At 36.0% G+C, this 22,800-nt stretch overlaps 1 protein-coding gene across 1 annotated transcript in view; it reads right to left on the reverse strand.

Moving 5' to 3' along the window:
* LOC145694826 (dynein beta chain, ciliary-like) overlaps nt 1-22,800 on the reverse strand; it is a 614,922-nt gene that overhangs the window by 134,288 nt on the left and 457,834 nt on the right. Inside the window, exons 50-52 of the mRNA XM_081771484.1 lie at nt 18,444-18,683; nt 14,215-14,448; nt 3,454-3,580 (exon numbers count right to left, since the gene is read on the reverse strand). Of these exons, the coding sequence (XP_081627610.1) occupies nt 3,454-3,580; nt 14,215-14,448; nt 18,444-18,683 (601 nt within the window). The remainder of the gene's footprint in view (nt 1-3,453; nt 3,581-14,214; nt 14,449-18,443; nt 18,684-22,800) is intronic.

Genomic DNA, 22,800 nt, shown 5'->3' on the forward strand with positions numbered 1-22,800 from the left:
AATTCGTGGCAGGGCCGCTATCGCTAAACCCCTGGTCACAGCAGTAAATGCGAAGAGGCGTAATCAGTGGTGTAAGGACCACAAGGCGTGGACTCATGAGCAGTGGAACACGTAATGTGATCCGATGAATCGACCTTCACCTTGTTTCCAACATCCGGTCGTGTTTACGTATGGAGAACACCGTCGCAGGCCTATGATACAGACTGTGTGTTTCCAACTGCAAAGCATGGGGGTGGTTCTGTTACAGTATGGGCAGTGATATCGTGGTTTTCCGCAGGTCCCATCATAGCCCTGCATGGAATGATGAATGCTAAGGCGTATGAGGCCATTTTGGGGAACCAGATTCTATCCATGGCCCAAATATTGTTCCCTGATGGTGATGGCATCTACTAAGATGATTTGGCACCCTGTCACACTGCAAAAACGGTGAAATCATGGTTTGGGGAGCATGACCAGGAGCTATCACACCTCCCTTGGGTCCCACAATTACCAGATCTGAACATCATTGAGCCATTGTGGTCTGAGTTAGAAAGGCGTGTTCGGTCTCATTACCCTCCACCAGCATCCCTTAAGGAACTGGAGCATGTTTTGGAGGAACAATGGTACAAAATTCCACACAGCACGATTCAGGAGCTGTATACGTCCATTGCACGTCGGATCCAAGTTGTTTTGGACGCAAAAGGAGGCCCCACACCATACTAGGTATGATTATCACTCTTTTGCAAACGTTTTAGATTTTTTTGTCTATCCTTGTATATATATTAGGGTGGTCCTTAATTATATGGAGAAATGTTTCTTCTTTCGAATTTCTTTCTTCCCAACCCCTAAATTGGTTCCATGTCAGACCAAATTAATCCATAAAAATGTGGCTCATTTGAAGAATATTTCACCGACCCCCAGCGACCTAAACTTTTGAATGCATTTACAATATATGGAATATACTCTTGTAATATTGAAACGGCTGAAGGAAAAAGGACCATATTTTGGATAAAGGTATGGGAGATAGATCCACACCTGAAACTGAGTAGTATCATGATGGTGGCCATATTGAAGTCCGCCATCTTGGATTCAGACCCAAAATTTTATATAGAAATGGGGTCGTGTGACATCATTTTGGGGTAGCTTTTTACTACAAACACATGTCTGTCTTTATTTTCAACTTATCTCTGATCATGTAATAGTTATTACCTTTAGAATAACAGTTTAATATCCTTCAATATTGTATTTTCTCATAGTTTACAGAAGTATTTTAAACGAGTTACACACAAGTAACAAGAAAGCAATTATATAATAGCTAACGTTCCGTCCGATTGCATACCAACCTATGTTGAATTTATTTACAGAAGTGGTAAAATACATAATTAATATGATGGTTTAAAATGACAATAAAAGTTGAAGGCTGTGAATAACGCCAAATTTTACTGTGTGATTAAAACAATTTTTGTAGCACCTGGATACTTTTTCCTGTGTTCACTGACGATCTGCAGTATCCCTGGTTAGAATGATCCCGTATTCTTGTATCAGCTTCATCCTTCTCTCTGCCACATCGTTCCTCAACATAATGTCTTTCAATACCTCCAATCCACGTTGAAAGTTGGCATCTTGTTTCCAAGTAGATGGGCACGGTTTTAGAAAATTTGTATCTATAGAAACTCTTGAGAAACATGTCCTCAAATCTGCCGAAACGAAGTACGAGAATTCTTTTTATTTGAAACTGTTGACTTTTGGATTCTCTATAGACTACCATTTTTTCCGTCACTTGTTGCGGTACTTCATCATCAAAGAATGCGAACGCCGCAGTTTCTGGTGACAGATAACTAAATTGTTAACGAATTTTTTCACAACACAATCACTAATTTCTGAATCTACTTCCTTGTATTCGATTAGTTTCTGTAAAAACTTGCAACCGAGATACGTAGCTTTCACAGTCAATGGTGCAAGGAACCAAGCTTGTGAATAGATTCCGACAAGGAAAATGCATAGTATATTGATCCAATTCTTCTTTTCTCGTCAGTTCAAATTGATTTTGGAATCCGCATATATAGCCTTTGTCATCCACTGAGCATGGCTCACAGCTCCAGGAATGCGAAATGAAACTCTTTGCGGAAGGGTACCGCCTAGGAAGATGATAGCCATTTCATAGATCAACAACAGATACACCAGAAACTCTGTAGAGAAACATCATAGCCGTCTCCATGGGGTTTCTGGTGTATTTGTTGTATAAATTCCAGCGTGCTGACACGGACATCTTCCGTAACATCACCTATCCCAGTTTGGTAATTGCTTTTGTCGATGGACGAACAGGATTGTGTATATCTTTCAAACAAAAGAACGTCAGGCCCGGAACTTGTTCTGGCAGCAGTAGTAACATCAATTGCTGCGTAAAAAACTACTTGAAGAAGAACTAATTCGAACATGTGATGTCAGCATGGTAGGTACAGTAAATCACGATCAAATTTCTTCTTAAGGTTTGTACAAGCGCCATTTATTCTGCCGGTGTTGCCTGAAAGTGTATTGAGACATAACGTTTATGTTTTGTGTTCTATGCCCCATTTCTTCACTGCTTCGTAAACAGTTGTAGCTTGTGCTTCTCCCGTGGATGATGGTATTTCGGGGATGCTTAATAATTGTTCTTTGCCGTTAAATGTTACAAATTTCGCTAGTCTGTCAACCTTTATGCTACATGGAGCTGGAGTACCCACACCTTAAAACTTTCGACACTAGCGCATTCTCTATCGTTACAGACAATGACCCACATGTATATTTATATTCCAAAGGTGCTAATTATTACATGATCACAGATAAGTGGAAAATAAAGGCAGATGTGTATTTGTGGTGAAAAGCTACCCCAAGACGATATATTACACGACCCCATTTACATTTAAAATTTTGGCTCTGAATCAAAGATGGCGGACTTCAAAATGGCCGCCTTCATGATACTCAGTTTTAGATGTGGATCTACCTCCATTATCTCTATGCAAAATATGAACCCTTTCTCTTCAGGCGTTTCAAAGTTACAAGAGTCTACTCCAAACTTTTGCCATATAGTACATATTGTAAATGTAATCAGAAGTTTAGGTCCCTTGCGACCGGTTAAATATTTTTCAATTGAACCATTTTTTTTTTCATGAGTTAATTTAGTCCGACATGAAACTAATTTAGGGGTTGGGAGCAAAGAAATTCGGAAATCGAAAATTACGGACCACCCTGTTTGTGGTTCAAACAATAAGAAAATTTATTGATTAGGATGTTTAATGGTGACGCTGGCAGTAAAGTTATTTGTCCTTGTCACGGAGAGACCAACAACAAGAACTTCTAAAATAAAAATAATAAATAAAAAAATGTACAGGAAATTTTCCTGGATATTACATTGTATTATATTTGATATTTTCTTAGTTTTAATTCCTTTAATATGTCAAATTTTTATTTTTATTTTAAGAGTAGTAAACTTACCAAAAGCTTTCTCTTTAGAAACCTTTTCAGTTTCAACAGCAACAACTCGAATTAGTGCATCAGCTGCCCTATTTTTCTCATTCACTACGACTTCTTGGACTTTTAGCTTTTCTTTTAATATATCTACCTACAAACACAAAGAAATGGCATTTTAAAATTCTATTTTCACAAGAGACTAAGATTAAAAGTATGAAATTTTCAGTAATCTTTTGCTGTGTTACTACAATTGGCCTTCAATAATTAGCAAATAGGACATATTTTTCATTTTACTGAGAATACTGTAATACATTTTAATACAATTCTTCAAGCAATTTGTCTTAATGTCGGCAATTAATACACAACGACGTCTGCTTATCGAACAAAATATGTTTAATACAATGTACATTAATACAATCTGCTTCCCAGTGAGTGGCTCAGTGGTAGAGCGTTCACCTCTGGTGTTTGGGGTCCCGGGTTCGATCCCAGCCCCCGCCAAGTGAACTTTGTAGTGGACAAACACCGTGTGCGTGGGTTTTCTCGGGGTTCTCCCGTTTCCTCCCACTTTCTTCATTCCACCATTTCATTCATCACTCATCATCACCGTCTCCTTTAGCCTAACCGGCATAACCGTGGGACGTAAAACTCAAAGATTTCATTTCATTTTTTTTGCTTCCCAGTGATGGCTTATTCGTTGGATGAAATAATAAGAGATTTTAACACGAAAGAAATTCCCTTAATTTCATGTCAACAATGTTTAGCGAAAGATTATGGGACTGTATTATCTTGAGACTATCACTAGGAACAATATAAGGAGTTTTGAGTTGTATGCTGAATGAGGTAGTACGTAGTGACTGGGGTTTCTGGTTCTACGTTCTTAGATTTTTCAAAATTTGGATGAAAAAAATAATTTGTCTTGATGAAACAATTCTCCGGGTAGCGGTGAGTACAGGACCAACGTAACAGGGAGTAGTACTTGAAGACTCTTTTACTTAATGTTTTGTATTAGTAGCGGAATTGTAATGTGCACGTGGAAATTAATAAATGCACTTTTAGATGATAATTCCCGAAGGTTATTCAAACTGAATACAAGAGAAAATGACTTAGTTGGAAGCAGTTCATCTGAGTATTTACTCTTAGTTCCAGCCAATTTAAATATGTTGGTCAGTTAGTTTAGATCTTCTCTTCAGTAATATTTAGAAGATTTCAATATGAAGTTAGTCCGCAACAGTACTAGTGAAACGCTAAATGTTTTGATGATTTCAAATTTGCTTGCTGATTTGTAGTTTAGGGTCTCGTTCAGCTGACGAAGATTCATATGAGATGCCGACTTTCGATGATGATCTTAACAACAAATTCCCACTGGGAATCGAACCCTGGTCAAATTTGAGCAACTTATCTTTTCCTCATTCCTATTTTCCACCAATAACATGACGTTTCGTAATTTTCGTATGTCCTTCACTTGTCTAGATCTGTACATAAAAAATAGTAATATGAAAAACGACTTGACTATAATAGCCGGTTAGATTCTCCATTGAAACTAACAGTATTATTTTGCTAATTCAGGATGTTGAACAACAATCGCGACTCCACATTCCTTGTAATAGATTTTCTTTCTAAGCCATGCCAGATTCAGGTTTTCCAGGGAGGATAAACCCAACTCCAGAAATAATGACTTGTTTTACGCGTACTAGAGATTTATATGAAGCATTGCAAATGGGAATTGTGTTCGCAGCAACAAGAAACCAAGGTGTTCACAAGAGAAACTAAACTTGCTGTAGAGAAACTAAACTAGCTTGCCCATAGGCATGTTCTCACTGAAAGATCAGCGTGAGGCCAACATGGTCAAAAGAAACGGGAGGAACATCCAACCACGGTCCACGACAAGGCAATCACATGACCTGCAAGATGAACATAAAAAATCGAAAATAAAATGTAAACGAACAAACCATTACTCTCATCAAGAAGTAAGAATAACAATTTACAAAAAGTTGCGAAATTAAAAAAAAAATATTTTCTTGTACCTAACACAACAGGTGCCCACCGATAATCTATTCGGAGACTGCAAGCAAACATCCGCAAGTCCTGTTGTGGTATTCGTGGCCTAGAAGACAGGCAAAAACATGAAAAGGTGATATATTGAATGATAAATGAAGCTAGAATCTCAGCCCCAGTCCTTCTCGTTAAGGGTCGACTGCATGAATCGAGAATTGGTAAAGGTGTTTGTAGTTCTGCGTCAGCGGAAAGCAATTAAAGATCATCCGTGCGTCTACGCCAACATTCACCAGACGCCGTTGAACCGTGAGCGGAGTCAAGTGTACACTCAATATTGTGCTACAGAGGAGAGCTCAAATTGTGGACCACATCAAAGTCATGCAGACAAGATGATTATTATGAGTGGGATAGTCATGTGATGCGGCCCACTTTTCGATTGTATTCCTTCATTGCTCTCACACAGATATCACTAATTTCAAACACTAATATCATGCAGTATGCTCTGTGAGTGCACTAATTTCACGGAACGTAAGCTGCATTCTCGTAGGAGACTACATGATCCATTCGAACATAGTTGTTTGTTTGTATTACGTCCTTAGAAGTCGACGTGACAAAATGATAGTTAGCACATGTTTAAATGTTTACTCTTTGTTCAAGCTTCACTATATGAGCACTGAGTTAATTTCTTTGGACCTGAAAACGAGGGTACCCTCGCATAGAGATGCAAAAAAGCCGGATTTTTTGAATCGATGGTTTTTTCTCATAAAAAGCCGGCTTTTTTGAAAAAAAAAAACTAGAATTTTGGAAATTTTGGCTTTTTTCATTTTCATGATTTTTCTATTTAAATAGCTTTCTTATAGTATATTCTATAGTTAGATAAGAATTCCATGACCTAAATGTGATATTTCGCTCTGAAATTCACCATCAAGATGCATGGAGCACATGTTTTACGAATTAAAGCTAACATGAAGAATGTAGTATTTGAGGGCAATTTTAGACGCTATTTAGCTTTATTTTAACTTTTGAGTTATCGACATCTTTTTTCTTCTCTAGACCATTTTAGTTTGTCATCCGTGTTTCATTTCTAAGAGCTTTTAGTACTCTAGCTTCTAGCGCAAAAGTTAAACTTGCCTGTTATACTGTAGCTCTGAAGTGATTTAGCAATAATTTTCCGGAGACAACCTTGAATACCAATTTATACAAATAATCAGTAGCGGATTTAGAAAAGTACTTTAGGAGGGTTTTTTCTGATAGTTTCGTTTCCTAAAAAGTCCTAATTTTATTTGGGAGGTGCTTGAAGTTTATGAGTACAGGCATAACTAATATTTCGTTTCGTTTATATGTTTAGCAATAATCTTCCGGATACAACCTTAAAAATCATTTTATACTGAGAATCAGTGGCGGATTTAGAAAAGTACTTTGGGAAGGGTTTTTCTTACTAATGTTTAGTTTTTCTAAACATTCGTAATTTTTATTTGATGGGAGCTTAAAGTTTATGAGTAAAGGCATAACTAATAGATATTTCGTTTGTTGCAGACATTCCGTAACTTTGGGGAACGGGCTTCAGTCCGAAAGACCGCCCCCCTAATAGGGATTCGCACGAGACAAGATTTGTGGCTGTCTCGTCTCGAAAATGTATTGTAAAAGTGATGTCTCGACTCGAAAAATGTATATTTTTCTATTGGAAGAGCCGTGTCTCGACTCGAATTTTGTCAGGAAAATCCTGTCTCGACTCGGTCTCGTGCGCATCCCTACCCCGTAACCTTCGCAAAACCGTCACTGCTGGTAATTAGTAATAATAACGATTTAAAAACAATAAGAAAGGAAGTCGGCCAACTCACAGTACACGCACTATTTCTACTTCACAGATGGAATGAAGAAAAGCTTTGTCAGAATGTTGAATCCCGGACTTACCGATAGAAGCGCAAAAGCTAATCACTCAGTCATGTTTGTTGTGCAGTTGTATTTAGCTTAACTTAAATATATTCCGTAGTCCTTTTTTTTGAGGGGGGAAGTTCCGTAATGATATATTGAATCCCGCTTGTTAAAAATTCAGAAAACTTGAGGATTGGGTAAACCGTGATGGTGGATATATAAAACTTAACTGTAGAATTTCAGGAATATACAGAACCAAAAGCTCTAGATGTGCAGCCTTTAAGTGTATCATATAAATCTAAGTATTTCTCTTATGTTTTATTTTAATTTTATTTTATCTCAAAAAGAGGGTATGGAATATTTTGAAGTAAAAATACTACATACTATTTTGCTAGTTATTTGCGTATTTTTTAAAAAGAAGTGTTTACTTTTAGGGTTGGCTGGTTTACACCTTTTTTTAAATAACTAGTTTAAACAAAAAATAAATAAATAAATAAAAAGAATGAAAAATGCGAATCGTGTGAAATTCATGGTGACGTTTCCAGATATTAAACCACCTGCAATAGTTTTATTTCCCTTTCACCTTTTAATCAAGGTATCCCATGTTCAATTCTCGGTCGAACCACAACCCTTCTTTTATGCGTAAACCAAGTAGCGGTTCGGATATCAGTTTAAGCGAAAATCTTCCCCTTGATAACCTCGGTATTCGTAAGGATGTTAAGCCTAAACATGCGAAACGAAACCAAATAATATATTTCTGCATGCCTAAATGCCTGTTGTTTTATAAAGAAGCCAAGATTGCTTAAATATATTGATAGAAATTGGCAAAATTTATCGATTGCCTACGTAGCTTCCAACATTAGCTTGGATTGGATTTTCAATAATATCTACGTACTAAATTTGTAATTTAATACCTCAGTTTTAGCGTACTGATTATGATTCGTTGACCTTTAAATTTTACATGCAAAGCAATAACAGGATTTTCCCGTTATTGTCTTACATTTCAAGTAATGACGGGATTTTCCCGATGGCTAGGGCGGGAGATTCTCAATTTAAGAAATTTACTGGCCGGACTTCTTTGAGCTTATGAGAGTTCTTCCAGCATAACCCCGCTATTGCATAATAACACCAAGGGGAAACAAACTTCTTTCTGTGAATATGTAATATAAATACATAAAGCAAAAAATCTAAATAAAAAAAAGCCTGGATTAAACCAAAAAAGCCTGGTTAAATATCCCCCAAAAACGGGTTTTTGGCATTTTCAAAAACAACCATGGTTCATGCCAACTCTGCTTACTTTTGTATATAAGAGGTTAAAAAATTCTTATTATATACATTGGTTAATCCAGTGGAATTCATAATGTAAATATGTTGAGAAGTAAAACTCTTCGAAGTATCTTTTCGAAATTCATGGTTTATTTTCGATGTTATATATTATTATCAGCATCAACCACTAATTAAATCACGTTTTGTGTTATAGAGAAGCGAAACAAAGTCTGCTTTATCAATTTAAAGCCGAATTTTGAAAAAAAGTCCAAAATTTCCCAAGCTAAAAACCGAAGCAGAAAAAACCGAGTTTTTTTTCAAAAAAGCCGGTTTTTTCCGAGCCCTTGCATCTCTACCCTCGCATATACCATCTCGCTAAAATTGTAATCCATTGTACTTCACGCATCACAGTATAAATCCTGCAAGTTTTGTCGCATTACGATTATTCCTTCGTGTCGTTGCAGTTTTCACAAACAGCAATGTAGTATATGCAATTTATAATTCTTAGAAACTTATATTTTAGTAGAAAGTCAACAATTAAAAATATGTAAATATATAGTCAAGCTATCGATAAATAATAATTACTACAAATTATCTACTTAGTAAAATACATGGGTGTGTAATATAACAACTTCCTAAACGGTTGTCATAGTCTCAAGCGATCTCAAGAGTTTATCTGGTGATCGCAACATTTATGTATTGATGGTTCGAATTTCGCTCAGAACATGGTGTTATTGATCCCCATTTAATTTCTTTATCATACAAGGTGTGACTATTAATATCCAGGATTGACGTTACAGCACGAAACCGATCACTCGCCCGAGAGAGGCGCTGCTAGTATCCGGAAGGTAGTACATTTGCACATACTCCCCGAAGCGCGCGCAAGTTGGAAACAAGAACTTGGCTGAGAAAGACACGTGGAAACGTATCTAGTGCAGTGTTGTCGAAGTAGTAAAGTAGTGTTGTGGAAGTGCAGAAATGGAGCAAAGGGTGAACATCAAATTCTGCTTCAAACTGGGCAAAAGTGTGACAGAAACAAATGCAATGTTGAAGCAAGTGTATGGTGAGCAAGCATTATCCCGCTGCCGCACATTTGAATGGTATGGACAATATGATGCCCACACCGGAAGGCCATTTCCGTGCGTACGCCTGAAACAATTGAGAAAGTTCGCGATCTTGTAACATCGGATCGGCGACTGACTATTCGAATACTGGCCAGTGAACTGAACATCGACAAAGAAATGGTTCACCAAATTCTGACGCAAGACCTAGAGAAACGCAAGGTGTGTTCCAGATTTGTTCTGCATTGTTTATCGGACGAACAAAACTCAGAATGGACGCGTGCGGTGAACTCATCGATAATTCTGACGCTGACCTTGCTTTCCTGGATTCGATAGTAACGGGTGACGAATCTTGGTGCTACTAATACAACCCTGACACCAAGAGACAGAGCGTAGAATAGCGGTTTCCCAGCTCCCCTAAACAGAAAAAGTTTCGATTTCAAAAATCAAAGGTCAAAGTCATGTTAATCGCTTTCTTCGATACTGAAGGACTTATTCATCATGAATTTGTTCCACCTGGTACGACTGTTACAGGACAGTATTACGCAGAAGTTTCTTGCCCGACTCCGACAAAGAATTCGCAGAGTACGACCCGTTTTCGACACAATGGAAGTTGGTTTCTGTTGGACGAGAACGCGCGTCCCCACATTGCATTGCCAGTGAAGCAGTTTTTGACCAAACATGAAGTCGTGGAGCTGCATTATCCGCCATACTCTCCCGACTTGGCCCACGCAGTTTTTTTTGTTCTCTCCACTCAGGATGTTAAAGACATCAAGAAGCACGTGACGTCGACATTGAAGAGCCTTCCGAAAGAGGATTTTAAAAGTTGTTTTCACAATTTATACACCCGAGAACAGAAGTATATTACGGCAGGTGGGGTTTACTTCGAAACATATTAAAAGGGTATGTTTTTTACATCATGTGTTCTGGTGTTAATTAAGCAGTCCTGGAAATTTATAACCACACCTTGTAATACATTTCTCATTACCGTTCAGCCTACAGTGTATAATTGTCAGGCATAAAACTAATAAATAAATAAATAAATAAATAAATAAATATAGGATCTTGTTTTTTAAAAAAAAACATTTTCCCTTTATTAATTCTAAGTCTGACTATTTAATTTCAACACTATAAATGAGTAAAGAAGAAATATAGAACTCCTTAAGGTTTTATAGTTAGAGAGGTTAAATTGCATACGAATGGCCTAGATTAAACTCTAAAATTTATACGTAAAATCATGATGCACAATCTTTTGGAATCTACATAGAAACAATTAATCCAATTACCACCCTGCACTGTAGTTCTCATAGCAGGATATTCCTTTGCAGAACATTAACGGGATCATGTATTCATCCTCAGAGAGTTTTTACAGGCCATGCACGATTCATGTGTTACGAGAGAAAAGCGCTCTCTTTTAGAGCTCGAAATCGACTAGCAAAGGGTAACTCGTCCTGGATTGAAATAGCATGAATTCTGATGAATAAGTACCATTACTTGAAGTGTGTGATTTACGATTACGTAGAGGTGTGAGAGCTCTTTCGTGTAAATTACTTTCGAGGCCTATTGCTGATACTAGTCCGACATCAAGTTCTGTTTTCTGCTTTTCTAATTTTCAGAGTTTTCATATTACCGTTGTTACAGTAGTCACTTACAACCACGAATACTTCTGGTTGAGGTCTTTGCAGTCGTAGATCCTTGCTGATATTCTGACAAAAAAAATTGCATGACCTCGGACGCTCAGAACCGCAAGAAAGTGTGCTTGAAATATCATCATCTAAAAACAGTAGTATGAGCCATTCGCATGCATAACTACGAGTCTTACCACGAGAGACATTTGAATAATCATCTATGCAACGTCTAAGAGAACTTTGGTAACGCGAAGAAACAAAATATCGATATAATAAGACGGAAAACACATATTGGAATTTCGGGACCAATTGCTACATTTCCTTCTGCTTAAAATAATTACGCTATCTGAATAAGAAACCTTTCCTACTGACCTGATAGTGTTGCCACGCTATTCAGCCCTCAAAGTGCAAGCGTGGGATTTCAATGAAATTGTCAAAGCAGGGGAACAGAACAAAATACACATTTGACTTTCTTTACATTCAACAGCACTTCTGAATTCTGACAGTTCAATATCAGACGCCACACTAATTAGAATTTTAAACGATGTATTGGTATGTCAAGATAATAACCTACCTTTTGCCAAGCTTATTGAAACATAGGCTTATACTTCGGTGCAGAAAGTTTGTTGTATAGCACAGAGTGGAGTCTAATGATTAACTGACGGTCGTGTGATTTTTCTTGTGACTTTACTTGTGATTTTTCACGTAGTAGTGTTACAAAATCAACATCCTTCTCACGTAGAGCTTATATTGCCCAAAGAAGTACACATCAATATATTGGAAATAATTTGTTGTCATCGGTGGCAACATCTTGAGCGTAACATTCTTGTTCGGAAAACTTTCATCTAACAGAGTATGATCTCTATGGTGTGACCAGGGATCACACAACAATAGGCTCTTCACGTTGTCATGTACATGTTCACCAAGGACGGTGGTTAGAAACCTTTTCATAAATACTCGTTCATCATTTTCCCATTTTTGCTTGCCTCCACATTAATATTTCGTCGACATGTTGCTTCAATTTGCTTTGAAACATTTGGGCCAAAAGTGTCTTGTGTCTTTTGAAAACAGATACAGAACTTGCGAGCTAATTTGCCACTCATTGATAAAGCTACATCAACTGTATAGCTGTGTATAGAGTTATGTACAGACTGCAACACACCAGCTGTAGTTTCCTCGCCCCTGTGATATAGTGTTGACCCTGAAGACACTTCATAATTAAATTGACTTTGGTCACTATTCCAAACATTTTCTTTACCCACACTCCCATCTATTACATATTTGTTTACTCTCTCTACAAACCCTTGTGACTCCTGACAAATACTATGATCTTCTTGTATGTACTTACGTGTGACGAAAGTAGTAATATGCCTGGAAGAAATGCTATTTTCAGGCTTAAGTTTGTTGATAAAACTAATCGAAGCTGTAAATTGTTTGAGCCAACATCTTTAGATACTTCCAGTCCCCACATTTGCCGATTCCAATAGTGAACAGCAAAGTCATACGGTCTTGTATCAAATTGTGACGGTACGTACTCTTTTATCGTTTTTATTGTAACACCCTGTTTGCCTTAAAGTGAGCTCGATCTCGCCTTTTGCTAGTCATATAATCTAATATTACTTTGCAATTTGATTTACTTCGAATGCACTTATAGCGCCTTGCATTTGCCACAGGAGTTCAAGCCACGATTGTAATAGTCTTCATAAATGTTCTCCAGTATATTGTCATCAATATATTGTAATATACTGTCCTTCTGCATTTGGTTGGAGATGGTTCGTACTTACTTTCACTTCAAGGCTTCTATTGCTCTGGAAGAGAAAGTCTTGTACTGCTTGACGGGACAACTTCAGGTACGAGCTCTGCCTGTTCTTCAAAATCACTATACCTATCTATCGTATCTTCATGCATTTCTGCATCATACCTGTTATATTTGTGGATTATTATGCTATATAATATATTCACGAACTCCATACCCTCGACTCCGATTACGTTTCCATATTCAGTACATCGCAACTGTCTCTAACAGTTTGACAACATTCATAGGATTCATTCGCCTCAGGATACCGATGTACACTCTTTAAACTCTAACCTACACCGAACATTTCAAAGGAAGGTCTGTCACTGCAGTTATACTATTCACACAACTAAAATAGTACTTTTACGTACAGGTACAACATACTATAGTCGAATGGCGCTAGCAGACATCAGCTGCGTTTTGCATCTGAATGACACATATCACTGTTCATGAGATGTGCGATTTATAATTGAAGTACATTTTTGAGAACACGCGCACCCCTTGTGAGTGGTTTCTATACATGCTAGCTTTATGGAACACATTTGTAGATGAACGAATATATGATAGAAAGAATTTCTCTCATGAGTTTGTTCTTGATAGTTGTATTGACAGACGTTTTTTGCGTTACTATTGCACTGCCGCTGAATCTGGGAGACTGAAAGCTTGGGGTAGTGAAACACCATGTTCTAATCCACTACAAATTAACTTTCGGACAGGGGTAAAAATGGGTCTGAAAAGGTACAGGGACGCATGACGCCACGCCGTCCCCCGTGCCTATCTTTGCCCATTGTATTTTTTTAGAAACTAGGGGACGCCACAGATATTTTCTGGAAGTAGGGAACGACGTCCCCCGCGTTTCCACTCACTTTTACCCCTGCTTTCGGAGGGATGCTAAGGAAATAGTAAATTGTTAATATTGGACAGTATTAGTACACTTGTATCAACAGAAATTATTAGCCTGTACGGACTACTTTGCTGTCTGGATAGGGTGGAGGCTTAAAATTTATCACTTACTCGCCAATGAGCCCTTTGTATCATCTAAATAATAAAGTCATCTCCCTGTACGTGATAAATACAAAACATGTATTTCTTGTAAACTATTATATATTTGAATAGTGATCTAATCGTATTTTAATTTATTAAGTAATTAACATCAGCTACTAACCTCCAATTGAGTAGTTCGCAACTTTTCTAGACCATTTTCCAGTCGCATGATTCGAGTGTCAATTTCACTAGCCTTCTCTGTTAACAATTTCGAATATAAATTGATAAGCTCAAGGAAAGATTTGGGAGTCGTATAGTTGTATCTTTTCTCATTTACCAGATACACATGAGACATATTGTTCACAGACGTGTGGGTATACGCCATGAATTTTGCTATTGAGCCTACGGCAGATGGCTGAAAATAACAGACTAATTAATATCTACAAGTATAATTCCCTAGAAGTAAGATTAGAAATAAAATATTAACCTAAATGCAGATCTGTTTGACTTGGCAACAACTTAAATTTACTTCAGTATTTAACCGCTTTTCTTCACATAACACATTCGTTCTGATTAATTACATGATGTGTTAATAGGAATAGGGATGTTATTTATCTCTGTCGCGAAAAGGCCAACTAATTAAAAAACAACTTCCCAAAAAAGTTAAAAAAATATATAAGCTTTTGAAAAGTGTAAACTGAATGCAACATTAATGAGATAAAATAACGCATCAGATGTAACGTAAAAAGAATGTCACGAAAATGCTATAATAATAAATGAAGCAGAAAATATGTAAATGAAACAGAAAGTATGTAACAAGAAAAATTACAAAATAAAAAGCAAAAGACGCAAAGTTAAAAAACTTTAGAAAACAACCATAATGCTTTAAACACTAAAGGTTAAATCGCAATGTCTTAACTATTTCAATCCCATGAATAAATGTGCAAACACGGCCACAACAAGGGAATTATCACCTAAAGGCTCACTAATATTATTAGCCAGTTCTAAACGAAATATTTAAAAGAAAGCCTTAATCATATTTGAGAAAGTTCACCAGGAAAACTCACTCACAAGAGTAATTACCCCTTCTGAGCTTTTCGAGACAAATTAGTTACTCCGTATTATCAGGTTATTAATAAAATACTTATTTAGGAGATATGTACAAAATCGCCTGTATCGTTTTCGAAAAAACAACGGATAACTCACCCAAGAATAAAATACCCCTTCTAGATTTTTCTAGAAAAATGACTTATGCTATACTATATGGTTGTTAGTAGAATATTGGTTTATGAAATAGGAACGAAATTGTTCGAGTCGTTTTCGAAAAAATCGCAAATTTTAATTTGTACCCTTTAGTAAACTATCCTTATTTTTAGGGTAGGAAGAAAGTTCAGGGAATCTTATAAAAATTATTTCAATTTGAAATTTGGTTTCGATACGTTGAACAGTTTGGCTTTCAGGTGAGTAAACATCTTTACATTGGGACGAACAGACAGACATCCAAAAATCCGTTTGTGTGAATGTAGAGGCATATGTGCAAATCCGCTGAAATTCAAATCCGATTTTTTTTTCATGATCATCATATTTTCTTCCTCTCTCCTATAGTCGCTCGATAGTAAAGATGGTAAAAATAGATAAAAATTGAAGAACAAATATAATCACTCTCAGACAGTTATGTAATGGTATAGCAGCCTAATAAAATAACTCTGTGCATCCAGTTAGGTAAATGAGAGTAACAAAATTGATTATTAATCAGTGTCAACGGCGTCCATTTGTGACTATTCCATATAAACATGCTACAACTCTCTTATACAGATGATCTGTCACATAGACATATTTAAAGGAGAACTTACTTCCTATAAGCTCTATTCTTAACTTTACATAAGATTTCAGCAGATTAGTTATATAGTGTTTTCTTAATATTTTTCAACTCTTTTTCGTTACTTTCGGCATTGATCCAGCATCATAAGACAATTGGAGAACTACTTGAATGAAGAGGTAAGGAACTTCTATCCGGAAAACCAGAAATAATTACGCCTGGGAACCAATGCGTTCGCCACTCATTCAGCAGTTGAATACAAGCCATCTGACAGGTTTTCTGGAGCCATCTGGACGACTTTCATGGCTAAATCGTCAGGAAGTTTAACTTATTACTTCTTAGCAAGTTTCAACAGTACTCCAATACTGCGTAACTAAAGAGAACTGAAAACAATTTGACTTATTCCTTATCTATTTCTCTTGCAATTTGTCTCGTCTTTGTGTACTGAATTTCATGTCATAAGAGCCCATGAAGTGCTCTGGTCAACCATGTTACCCGCTTATGAGCTGGTGACGCTACATAATACTTGGTGTACGTGTGTGTGTGTAACCGCATTTCTTTGTTATAACAATTATTAATGCTCTCTATGTTATATTTCTGGCTATATTACTGATTATGGTCATGTATAGAAAGTTTATTCTTCCATTTTCTTCCAACTCCATGTTCAAGTTTTCTCTTTATCCTCCACTCTATCCTTGAACTTCTCTAATTGTCTCCTAGTCCCTTTCCACAAGCCTAGATAGTCATCCACATACCTACAAAACATGATTAACTTCTTGTTCCTTTCTTCGTTCATCTTTTTCTCCCATTTGTTCATAAGCCCAGTACTGGCAGAAATAGTTATGAACAAATGGGAGAAAATGGTGAGAGAAGAAAGGGGGAACAACTCAATCATGTTTTCTAGGTATGTGGATGACTATCTAGGCTTGTGGAAAGGGATTAGAAGACAACTAGAGAAGTTCAAGGATAGAGTGGAAAATGAAGAGAAAGGCATAAGCTTGGACATGAAGTTCGAAGAAAATGGAAGAATAAACTTTCTAGGCATGACCATAAAGAAACAAGGAAAGGGCTGGTTACGAAGTGATATCAGAAGGAGTGCTCAGCGAGGGTATTCTGTCACAAGAGGAGCGACGTGGCTAAGAGTACGAAGAGGAATTTCATAGCAAATATGATAAAAAGAATAGAAATGCTGGAGGACGGAGTAAGGAAGAAGAGCATAAAAATTCTACAGACAGTTAGAGGAGAATGGTTACAGAAGGAAGGAGTTAGAGAGGGAAGAAGAATGTAGGAGGAAGAAGAGAGGGAGAAAGAAAAAGGAAGAGGATTAGAGTGGAAGATGGCATGATACAGAAAACATGGGAGAAGAAACGAAGAAACTGAAGAAGTTACTAAACAAAGGAGGAGTCAGAGCTCATACAAGGAGTGAAGAAAACTTAGTGAAATCAATAAAGAAGAATAGAAAGGGCACCAAGAAGATTAATGAAGAGGAAGGAGAAGTCATTTACAGAGTATGGTGTGGGGGACTGTGATATGTCATATGTAGGAGAGACGGGGATGACAATGAAAGAAAGAATAAAACAACATATAGAAAACGTGAGGAGGAGGCGATATACAAACATGTTAAGGAGACTAATCATGAAATTAACTGGGATAAGACGGAGATAGAGAAGAGAATGATAATAAGAAAGAGGAAAGAAGCAGATTGGATAAAGAAGGAAGGAAGAGATAGGCTGATGAACTGGACAGGGGACTTACCTATTAATGAATCATGGCAGAGCATTTTGGATAGCATAGATAGGAAGGTAAAATTGAAAAAAGCCGTTACAAGGACCAAAAATAGCGGCACTTGATTGGTTGGAAAATAGACACGGGGACCTAAGGGATTGGCTGAAGGCTTCAGCCAATAAAATTTGGACTTTTTCTTATATATATATATATATATATATATATATATATATATATATATATATATATATATATATATATATATATATCTTCATTTATGTTCTACAGTGTCTGGTGAAGGATATGGTAGATATCCGAAACTGTGACACATACTAGTTTTAAAATACAGTGTGTTCTTAAGCTTTGGTTAGTATTTCTTTTCTTAAAAATGTGTTAGTACCAATGAAGAATCTGAAATAATTATATGGAACCTGGTACCTCAGCAAAGCTAAAGAATTTGATGCGCACCTCCTCCACCGCAAGAACTACTTTAAAGATCTACATTGAAGTTACAGATAAAATTATTATACTTATTTTCGATATTATTGTCTGATGCAGTTGTACATTGATCCAATGGCGGCTCTTGAAGAAAGTTACATTAATAAATTTTCAATTTTATTGCCACAGATTATGACAAGGAATATTATATAATGTATCCATTCTTGTATAGTTTTATGAAACTGTTTGAAGCTTTGTTCCGTCAGCTGTTGCGATAAAGTTTAAATTTTACAGGTAAGTCATAACCTTGAAGAGCCGCCACTGCGTTTGTGAAACATAACTGTTGGTTGAACACTTATTCTCTTGACCTTTTAATCTTAAAAGAATTTAACAGAAGATCGAACAATCACTTCTAAGCAAATACTTACAGATAAAACTTCAACATCCCTCAGAAACAACTCCGATACAGACACTAAAGCCTCTTGCGGCCATTCTTGAAACCAGTCGATAGCTGTACAGTTGGTAACAGCAGGAAATTTTCGAGATCGTATTCGTAGTGTGGATCCAACGGGAGAAAAGCAGAGAACGATTTTAAGAGTTCGCCTTACTTTGTCGATATAAAATTTCCAACAGTTCTCCTTAGTATCCATTATTCCTGCGCCTTTTACCTATTGGAAAAAAATCAGATATAAGTTGTAACATAGCTAATAGATACTAATAACTAGGGAGTTCAGAAAAAATCTTTTTTTTTTTTTTTTTTTTTTTTTTTTTTTTTTTTTTTTTTTTTACGAGTGTCCGAAGACGAGCCTTAGCAAAATATATGTTCATTTTGGATCATTGTAGGCCAGAAAATGGTGGATTTTATTTGTCCATTTTTGCCTTTTTCGGCGTTTTCTGTTTATTGGTCTTTTTAAAGAATAACTCGAATCACCATCACCTCTTAAACATATTTTCTTTAGTAAAGAAAATTCAAAAGATAAGACATTCTTCAAAGACTGGACTGATAAGACCAGATCTGCAGCAATCACAAGTCAGATAAGGAGACGTAACAATGTCCTCCAGCAATAGGGACTGAAGGGTGGGGAATTTTTCTTATTTTAGTTTGTACTTCAGTTTGTGGAAGAAGGAAAGACCGTTAACCTACTAGAAGCTTGTATTTCTTGAGCATTATATTCATTAAATATGTAATTCTAATTACATTGGATCTACGTACTAATTATTCTAATTATTTTTACGTACTTTTTTCCATTTTTAGGTCCTTCTTTTAGATATTTTTAGATCTCTTTATAGGTCCTTTTTAGGCAATTTTTAGGTCTTCAACTTCCGATCCTTACTAATAACATTAAAGTCTAACCTATTCTATAGATATTATTGATAACTATCTCACTCTATTAAATTCAAAGATGCTTAGCTGACAGCAAACTATTTTTTTCACTCTACATTTTTTAAATGACTGCCTGAACCTGTGGTTTTTATACAGCGCATAATTCACATATGAGCATGAATCTCCTTCTCATTCTTCACAACATCTGTAAATGTCCCTTTACAAGCACAAGTGAAAGACGTGTTGATAAAAATCGGCAAGGGGTATCACAAATTTTTTCGATTATGTTTTCAATATCTCTCACCGTTTGCAAGATTTTAGCCTACTTCCGGTTGAAGTTTCTAATTAATATATGATCAGTGTTTTCTTTCTTCTTGCATGCAGTATGTAATAAGCAAATACATTACATACATAATTAATTATAGTATCAGTGATATATGGTGTTCATTGGGCAAAACACTCCAAATAATAAAGATTCATCTTTGACTGGAGAAATGATCGTTTTCCATTATCGTTTTCCTTATCATTGGACAAAACACTCCAAATAATAAAGATTCATCTTTGACTGGAGAAATGATCGTTTTCCATTATCGGATCCTTCGTTTTCCATTATCGTTTGAACCATGAAACAAACGCCTGAGGCACATGCAATCCTTGTATACAACTATGTGGTGTTGGAATGTATGATTCGTATATGATGTTTTTTGTAATTACTTTACTAACCGTATTATTAATTGAGTTCTTAATTTGTATATCATAATTTTGATTACTTTCTTTTCCAAAGTGTTGTGACATAAAATATGACAAGTTCTTGATTGGATTGCAAATATAGTTACACAATAAATTACAGAGGGTTAACCACAACAATTAATATGAACACTAACATAAGAAAAGTTGCCATTTTGGTTGATGCAACTCCTATCTTAGTGTTGATAAATCCTGTTACTTAATCAATTGGCACAAAACGTAGAATTTGAATTTAGCAGTTGTTGAAAATCAAAATTCCAAAGATATTAAATTTCATTAGTAAGATATAGATATCCACCTTTATCCAAATTTTCCTTGTCGGTAATAAGATTTTCGTTTAGAAAGATATATCCATGTAAAAAGATTCAAATAAGCTTTAATCAACTTGTGAAGATAATTTATGTAATAGATGCATTTTCTTTATATGTTTGTAGTTTTACAAATGTTTAGACAAATCACTGATGTTGCTGTGTTTTCTTTTTCTTAAGCTCATAATATTTTTAACTCTGGCATCTATGTTACGTTTACTTGATATATGCTTTATCACACATTTTGTGTCATATTGTAGACAAAACAAAGAAAATAGCCGAGATCGTCAAGGTAGATATCGAAAGTAAGAACACAAAGAATAACAAGGTTAGTAGATCTCTTGGTCACTTATTAATAAAATCAAATTAAATATTTAGTTGAATATACATATACTGTTACTTCTGTAGATAATTCTCAAATTTGAGGTGTGCAAGTGCAGTTACTGGCTACTGAGAAACTATCTATAGACTAAAGATTGTGATGAGAAATAATAAAAACTGTAGCTACAGGCTCAAGATGATGAAATAATAAACACTGTACCTATAGGCTAAAGATTTTAGTGATGAATAATGATTCAGTGTATCAAAGCACGTATGGTGGTAGATCAGGTGTGGGTAACCAAGGCACACGTATCACTATTAGCATGTTGATACTTCTAATTATCACACGCTTCATTTTTTCTTTTATTTTTAAAGCAGCTAATTTAGATGGTGGCATCAAAGAGTTGGGAAACTAACCAATAAACAATGAAGTACCTACTTTCATACTAGTAACCAACAATCACCCACATAATACTCCCCTTGTGCAGCAATATAGTTATCAGCACTTCGCAACTTTTGAAAACTCCGTACAAATCCTGTTTTTGTTTTTTATTTACATGTGATATACCTTCTATACGTTTACAATTGCTTCATTTTGGTTTGAGCTTCATCTTTGCGAGAAAGGGAAAATTCCAGAGGGATAATTCTGGCAAGAAGGAAGATGAGGAAGAGTAATCATGATCCAGCGACCGAAAAATGTATGTATTATCATGATGGAACATTAATTGTTTTCATGCATAATTTAGGTCTTCTAAGCTTAATATTTTCTCTCAGCAGGCGTCTGCATTTTGCAACAATACGTTGCTTGTTCAAAAGGGCAGTGAGGATTATCTGCAACATTCCATTGAGATGCTGATGTAATTTCTTGAAGAAAAGTTACGAACGATACTACGAAGATCCTTACAAAGAAGATCCATGATTTTGTAACAAATTCAGGTCTTGTGGTTCTCAAATTATGATTATATGTTTAATTAGCATCAATTACCAGCTTCGCCGGGTTAAATTAAGAAAAAATAGTAATGTGTTTCATTAGTCAGTCATTTGGATTTAAATGACATCAAAAGTGTCACTGTTCATCTCAGCGACCTCAAAAACTATAGATTCGACACTAATATCGGTCATTTTTGATCTTTTGTAAATGTCTTTCCCCTCCTTTAAGTTACATCGTCAAAGTGATATGACAAAAATCATCTCATGTTCTAACTTCATATAGATTGAAAATTTGATCGAGATCGGTCCGGTGTTTCAAGAGTTATTAAGTTTTATTTATTTTTATATATCTCCCCCTTCTACCTCCTTCCCTAAGTTGTATTGTCAAAGTGAATAGATAAATACCATCCCAGGCCCGAACCTCATCTATGTTGAAAATTTGATCGAGATCGGTTAGAGGGTTCAAGAGTGAAGTCACATAGTCACTTTTATTTTTAACATATATCTTCGTCTCCCCCTCCCCCTCCCTTACGTTGCACCGTCAAAGTTAAATGATAAAAATTATCATAAGCCCGAACGTCATCTATGTTGAAAATTTGATCGAGATCGATTGGGTGGTTCAAGAGTAATTAAGTTTTATTTATTTTTAGATATATGTCCCCTGCTCTCCCCCTTCCTTAAGATCTACCGTCAAAGTGATACGACAAAAACTACTCAGATCCAAACTTCATCGAAATTGAAATCTTGATTAAGATCGGTCCTGTGGTTAAAGCTTGATGAAGTCACAAAGATGGTCACTTTTATTTTTATTCTTTTTACACACACACACACACACACACACACACACATATATATATATATATATATATATATATATATATATATATATATATATATATATATATATATATCCCTCCCCCTACCCTAGGTTCCACCGTAAAAGTGAAATAACAAAAACATCTCAGGCCCAAACCTTATCTGTGTTGAAAGTTTGATTAAGATAGGTCTAGTGGCTCAAGAGTTACTAAGTTTCACTTATTTTTATATATTTATCCCCTCCCCTCCCCCTCCTCTAAGTTCTACAGTTAAAGTGATATGATAAAAACCACCTCATGTCTGAACCTCATCTATGTTCAAAATTTCGTTAAGATCGGT

The sequence above is a fragment of the Thermobia domestica genome, chromosome 9 (genome assembly GCF_964235325.1).
Source record: "Thermobia domestica chromosome 9, izTheDome1.hap1.1, whole genome shotgun sequence".
NCBI lineage: Eukaryota > Metazoa > Arthropoda > Insecta > Zygentoma > Lepismatidae > Thermobia > Thermobia domestica.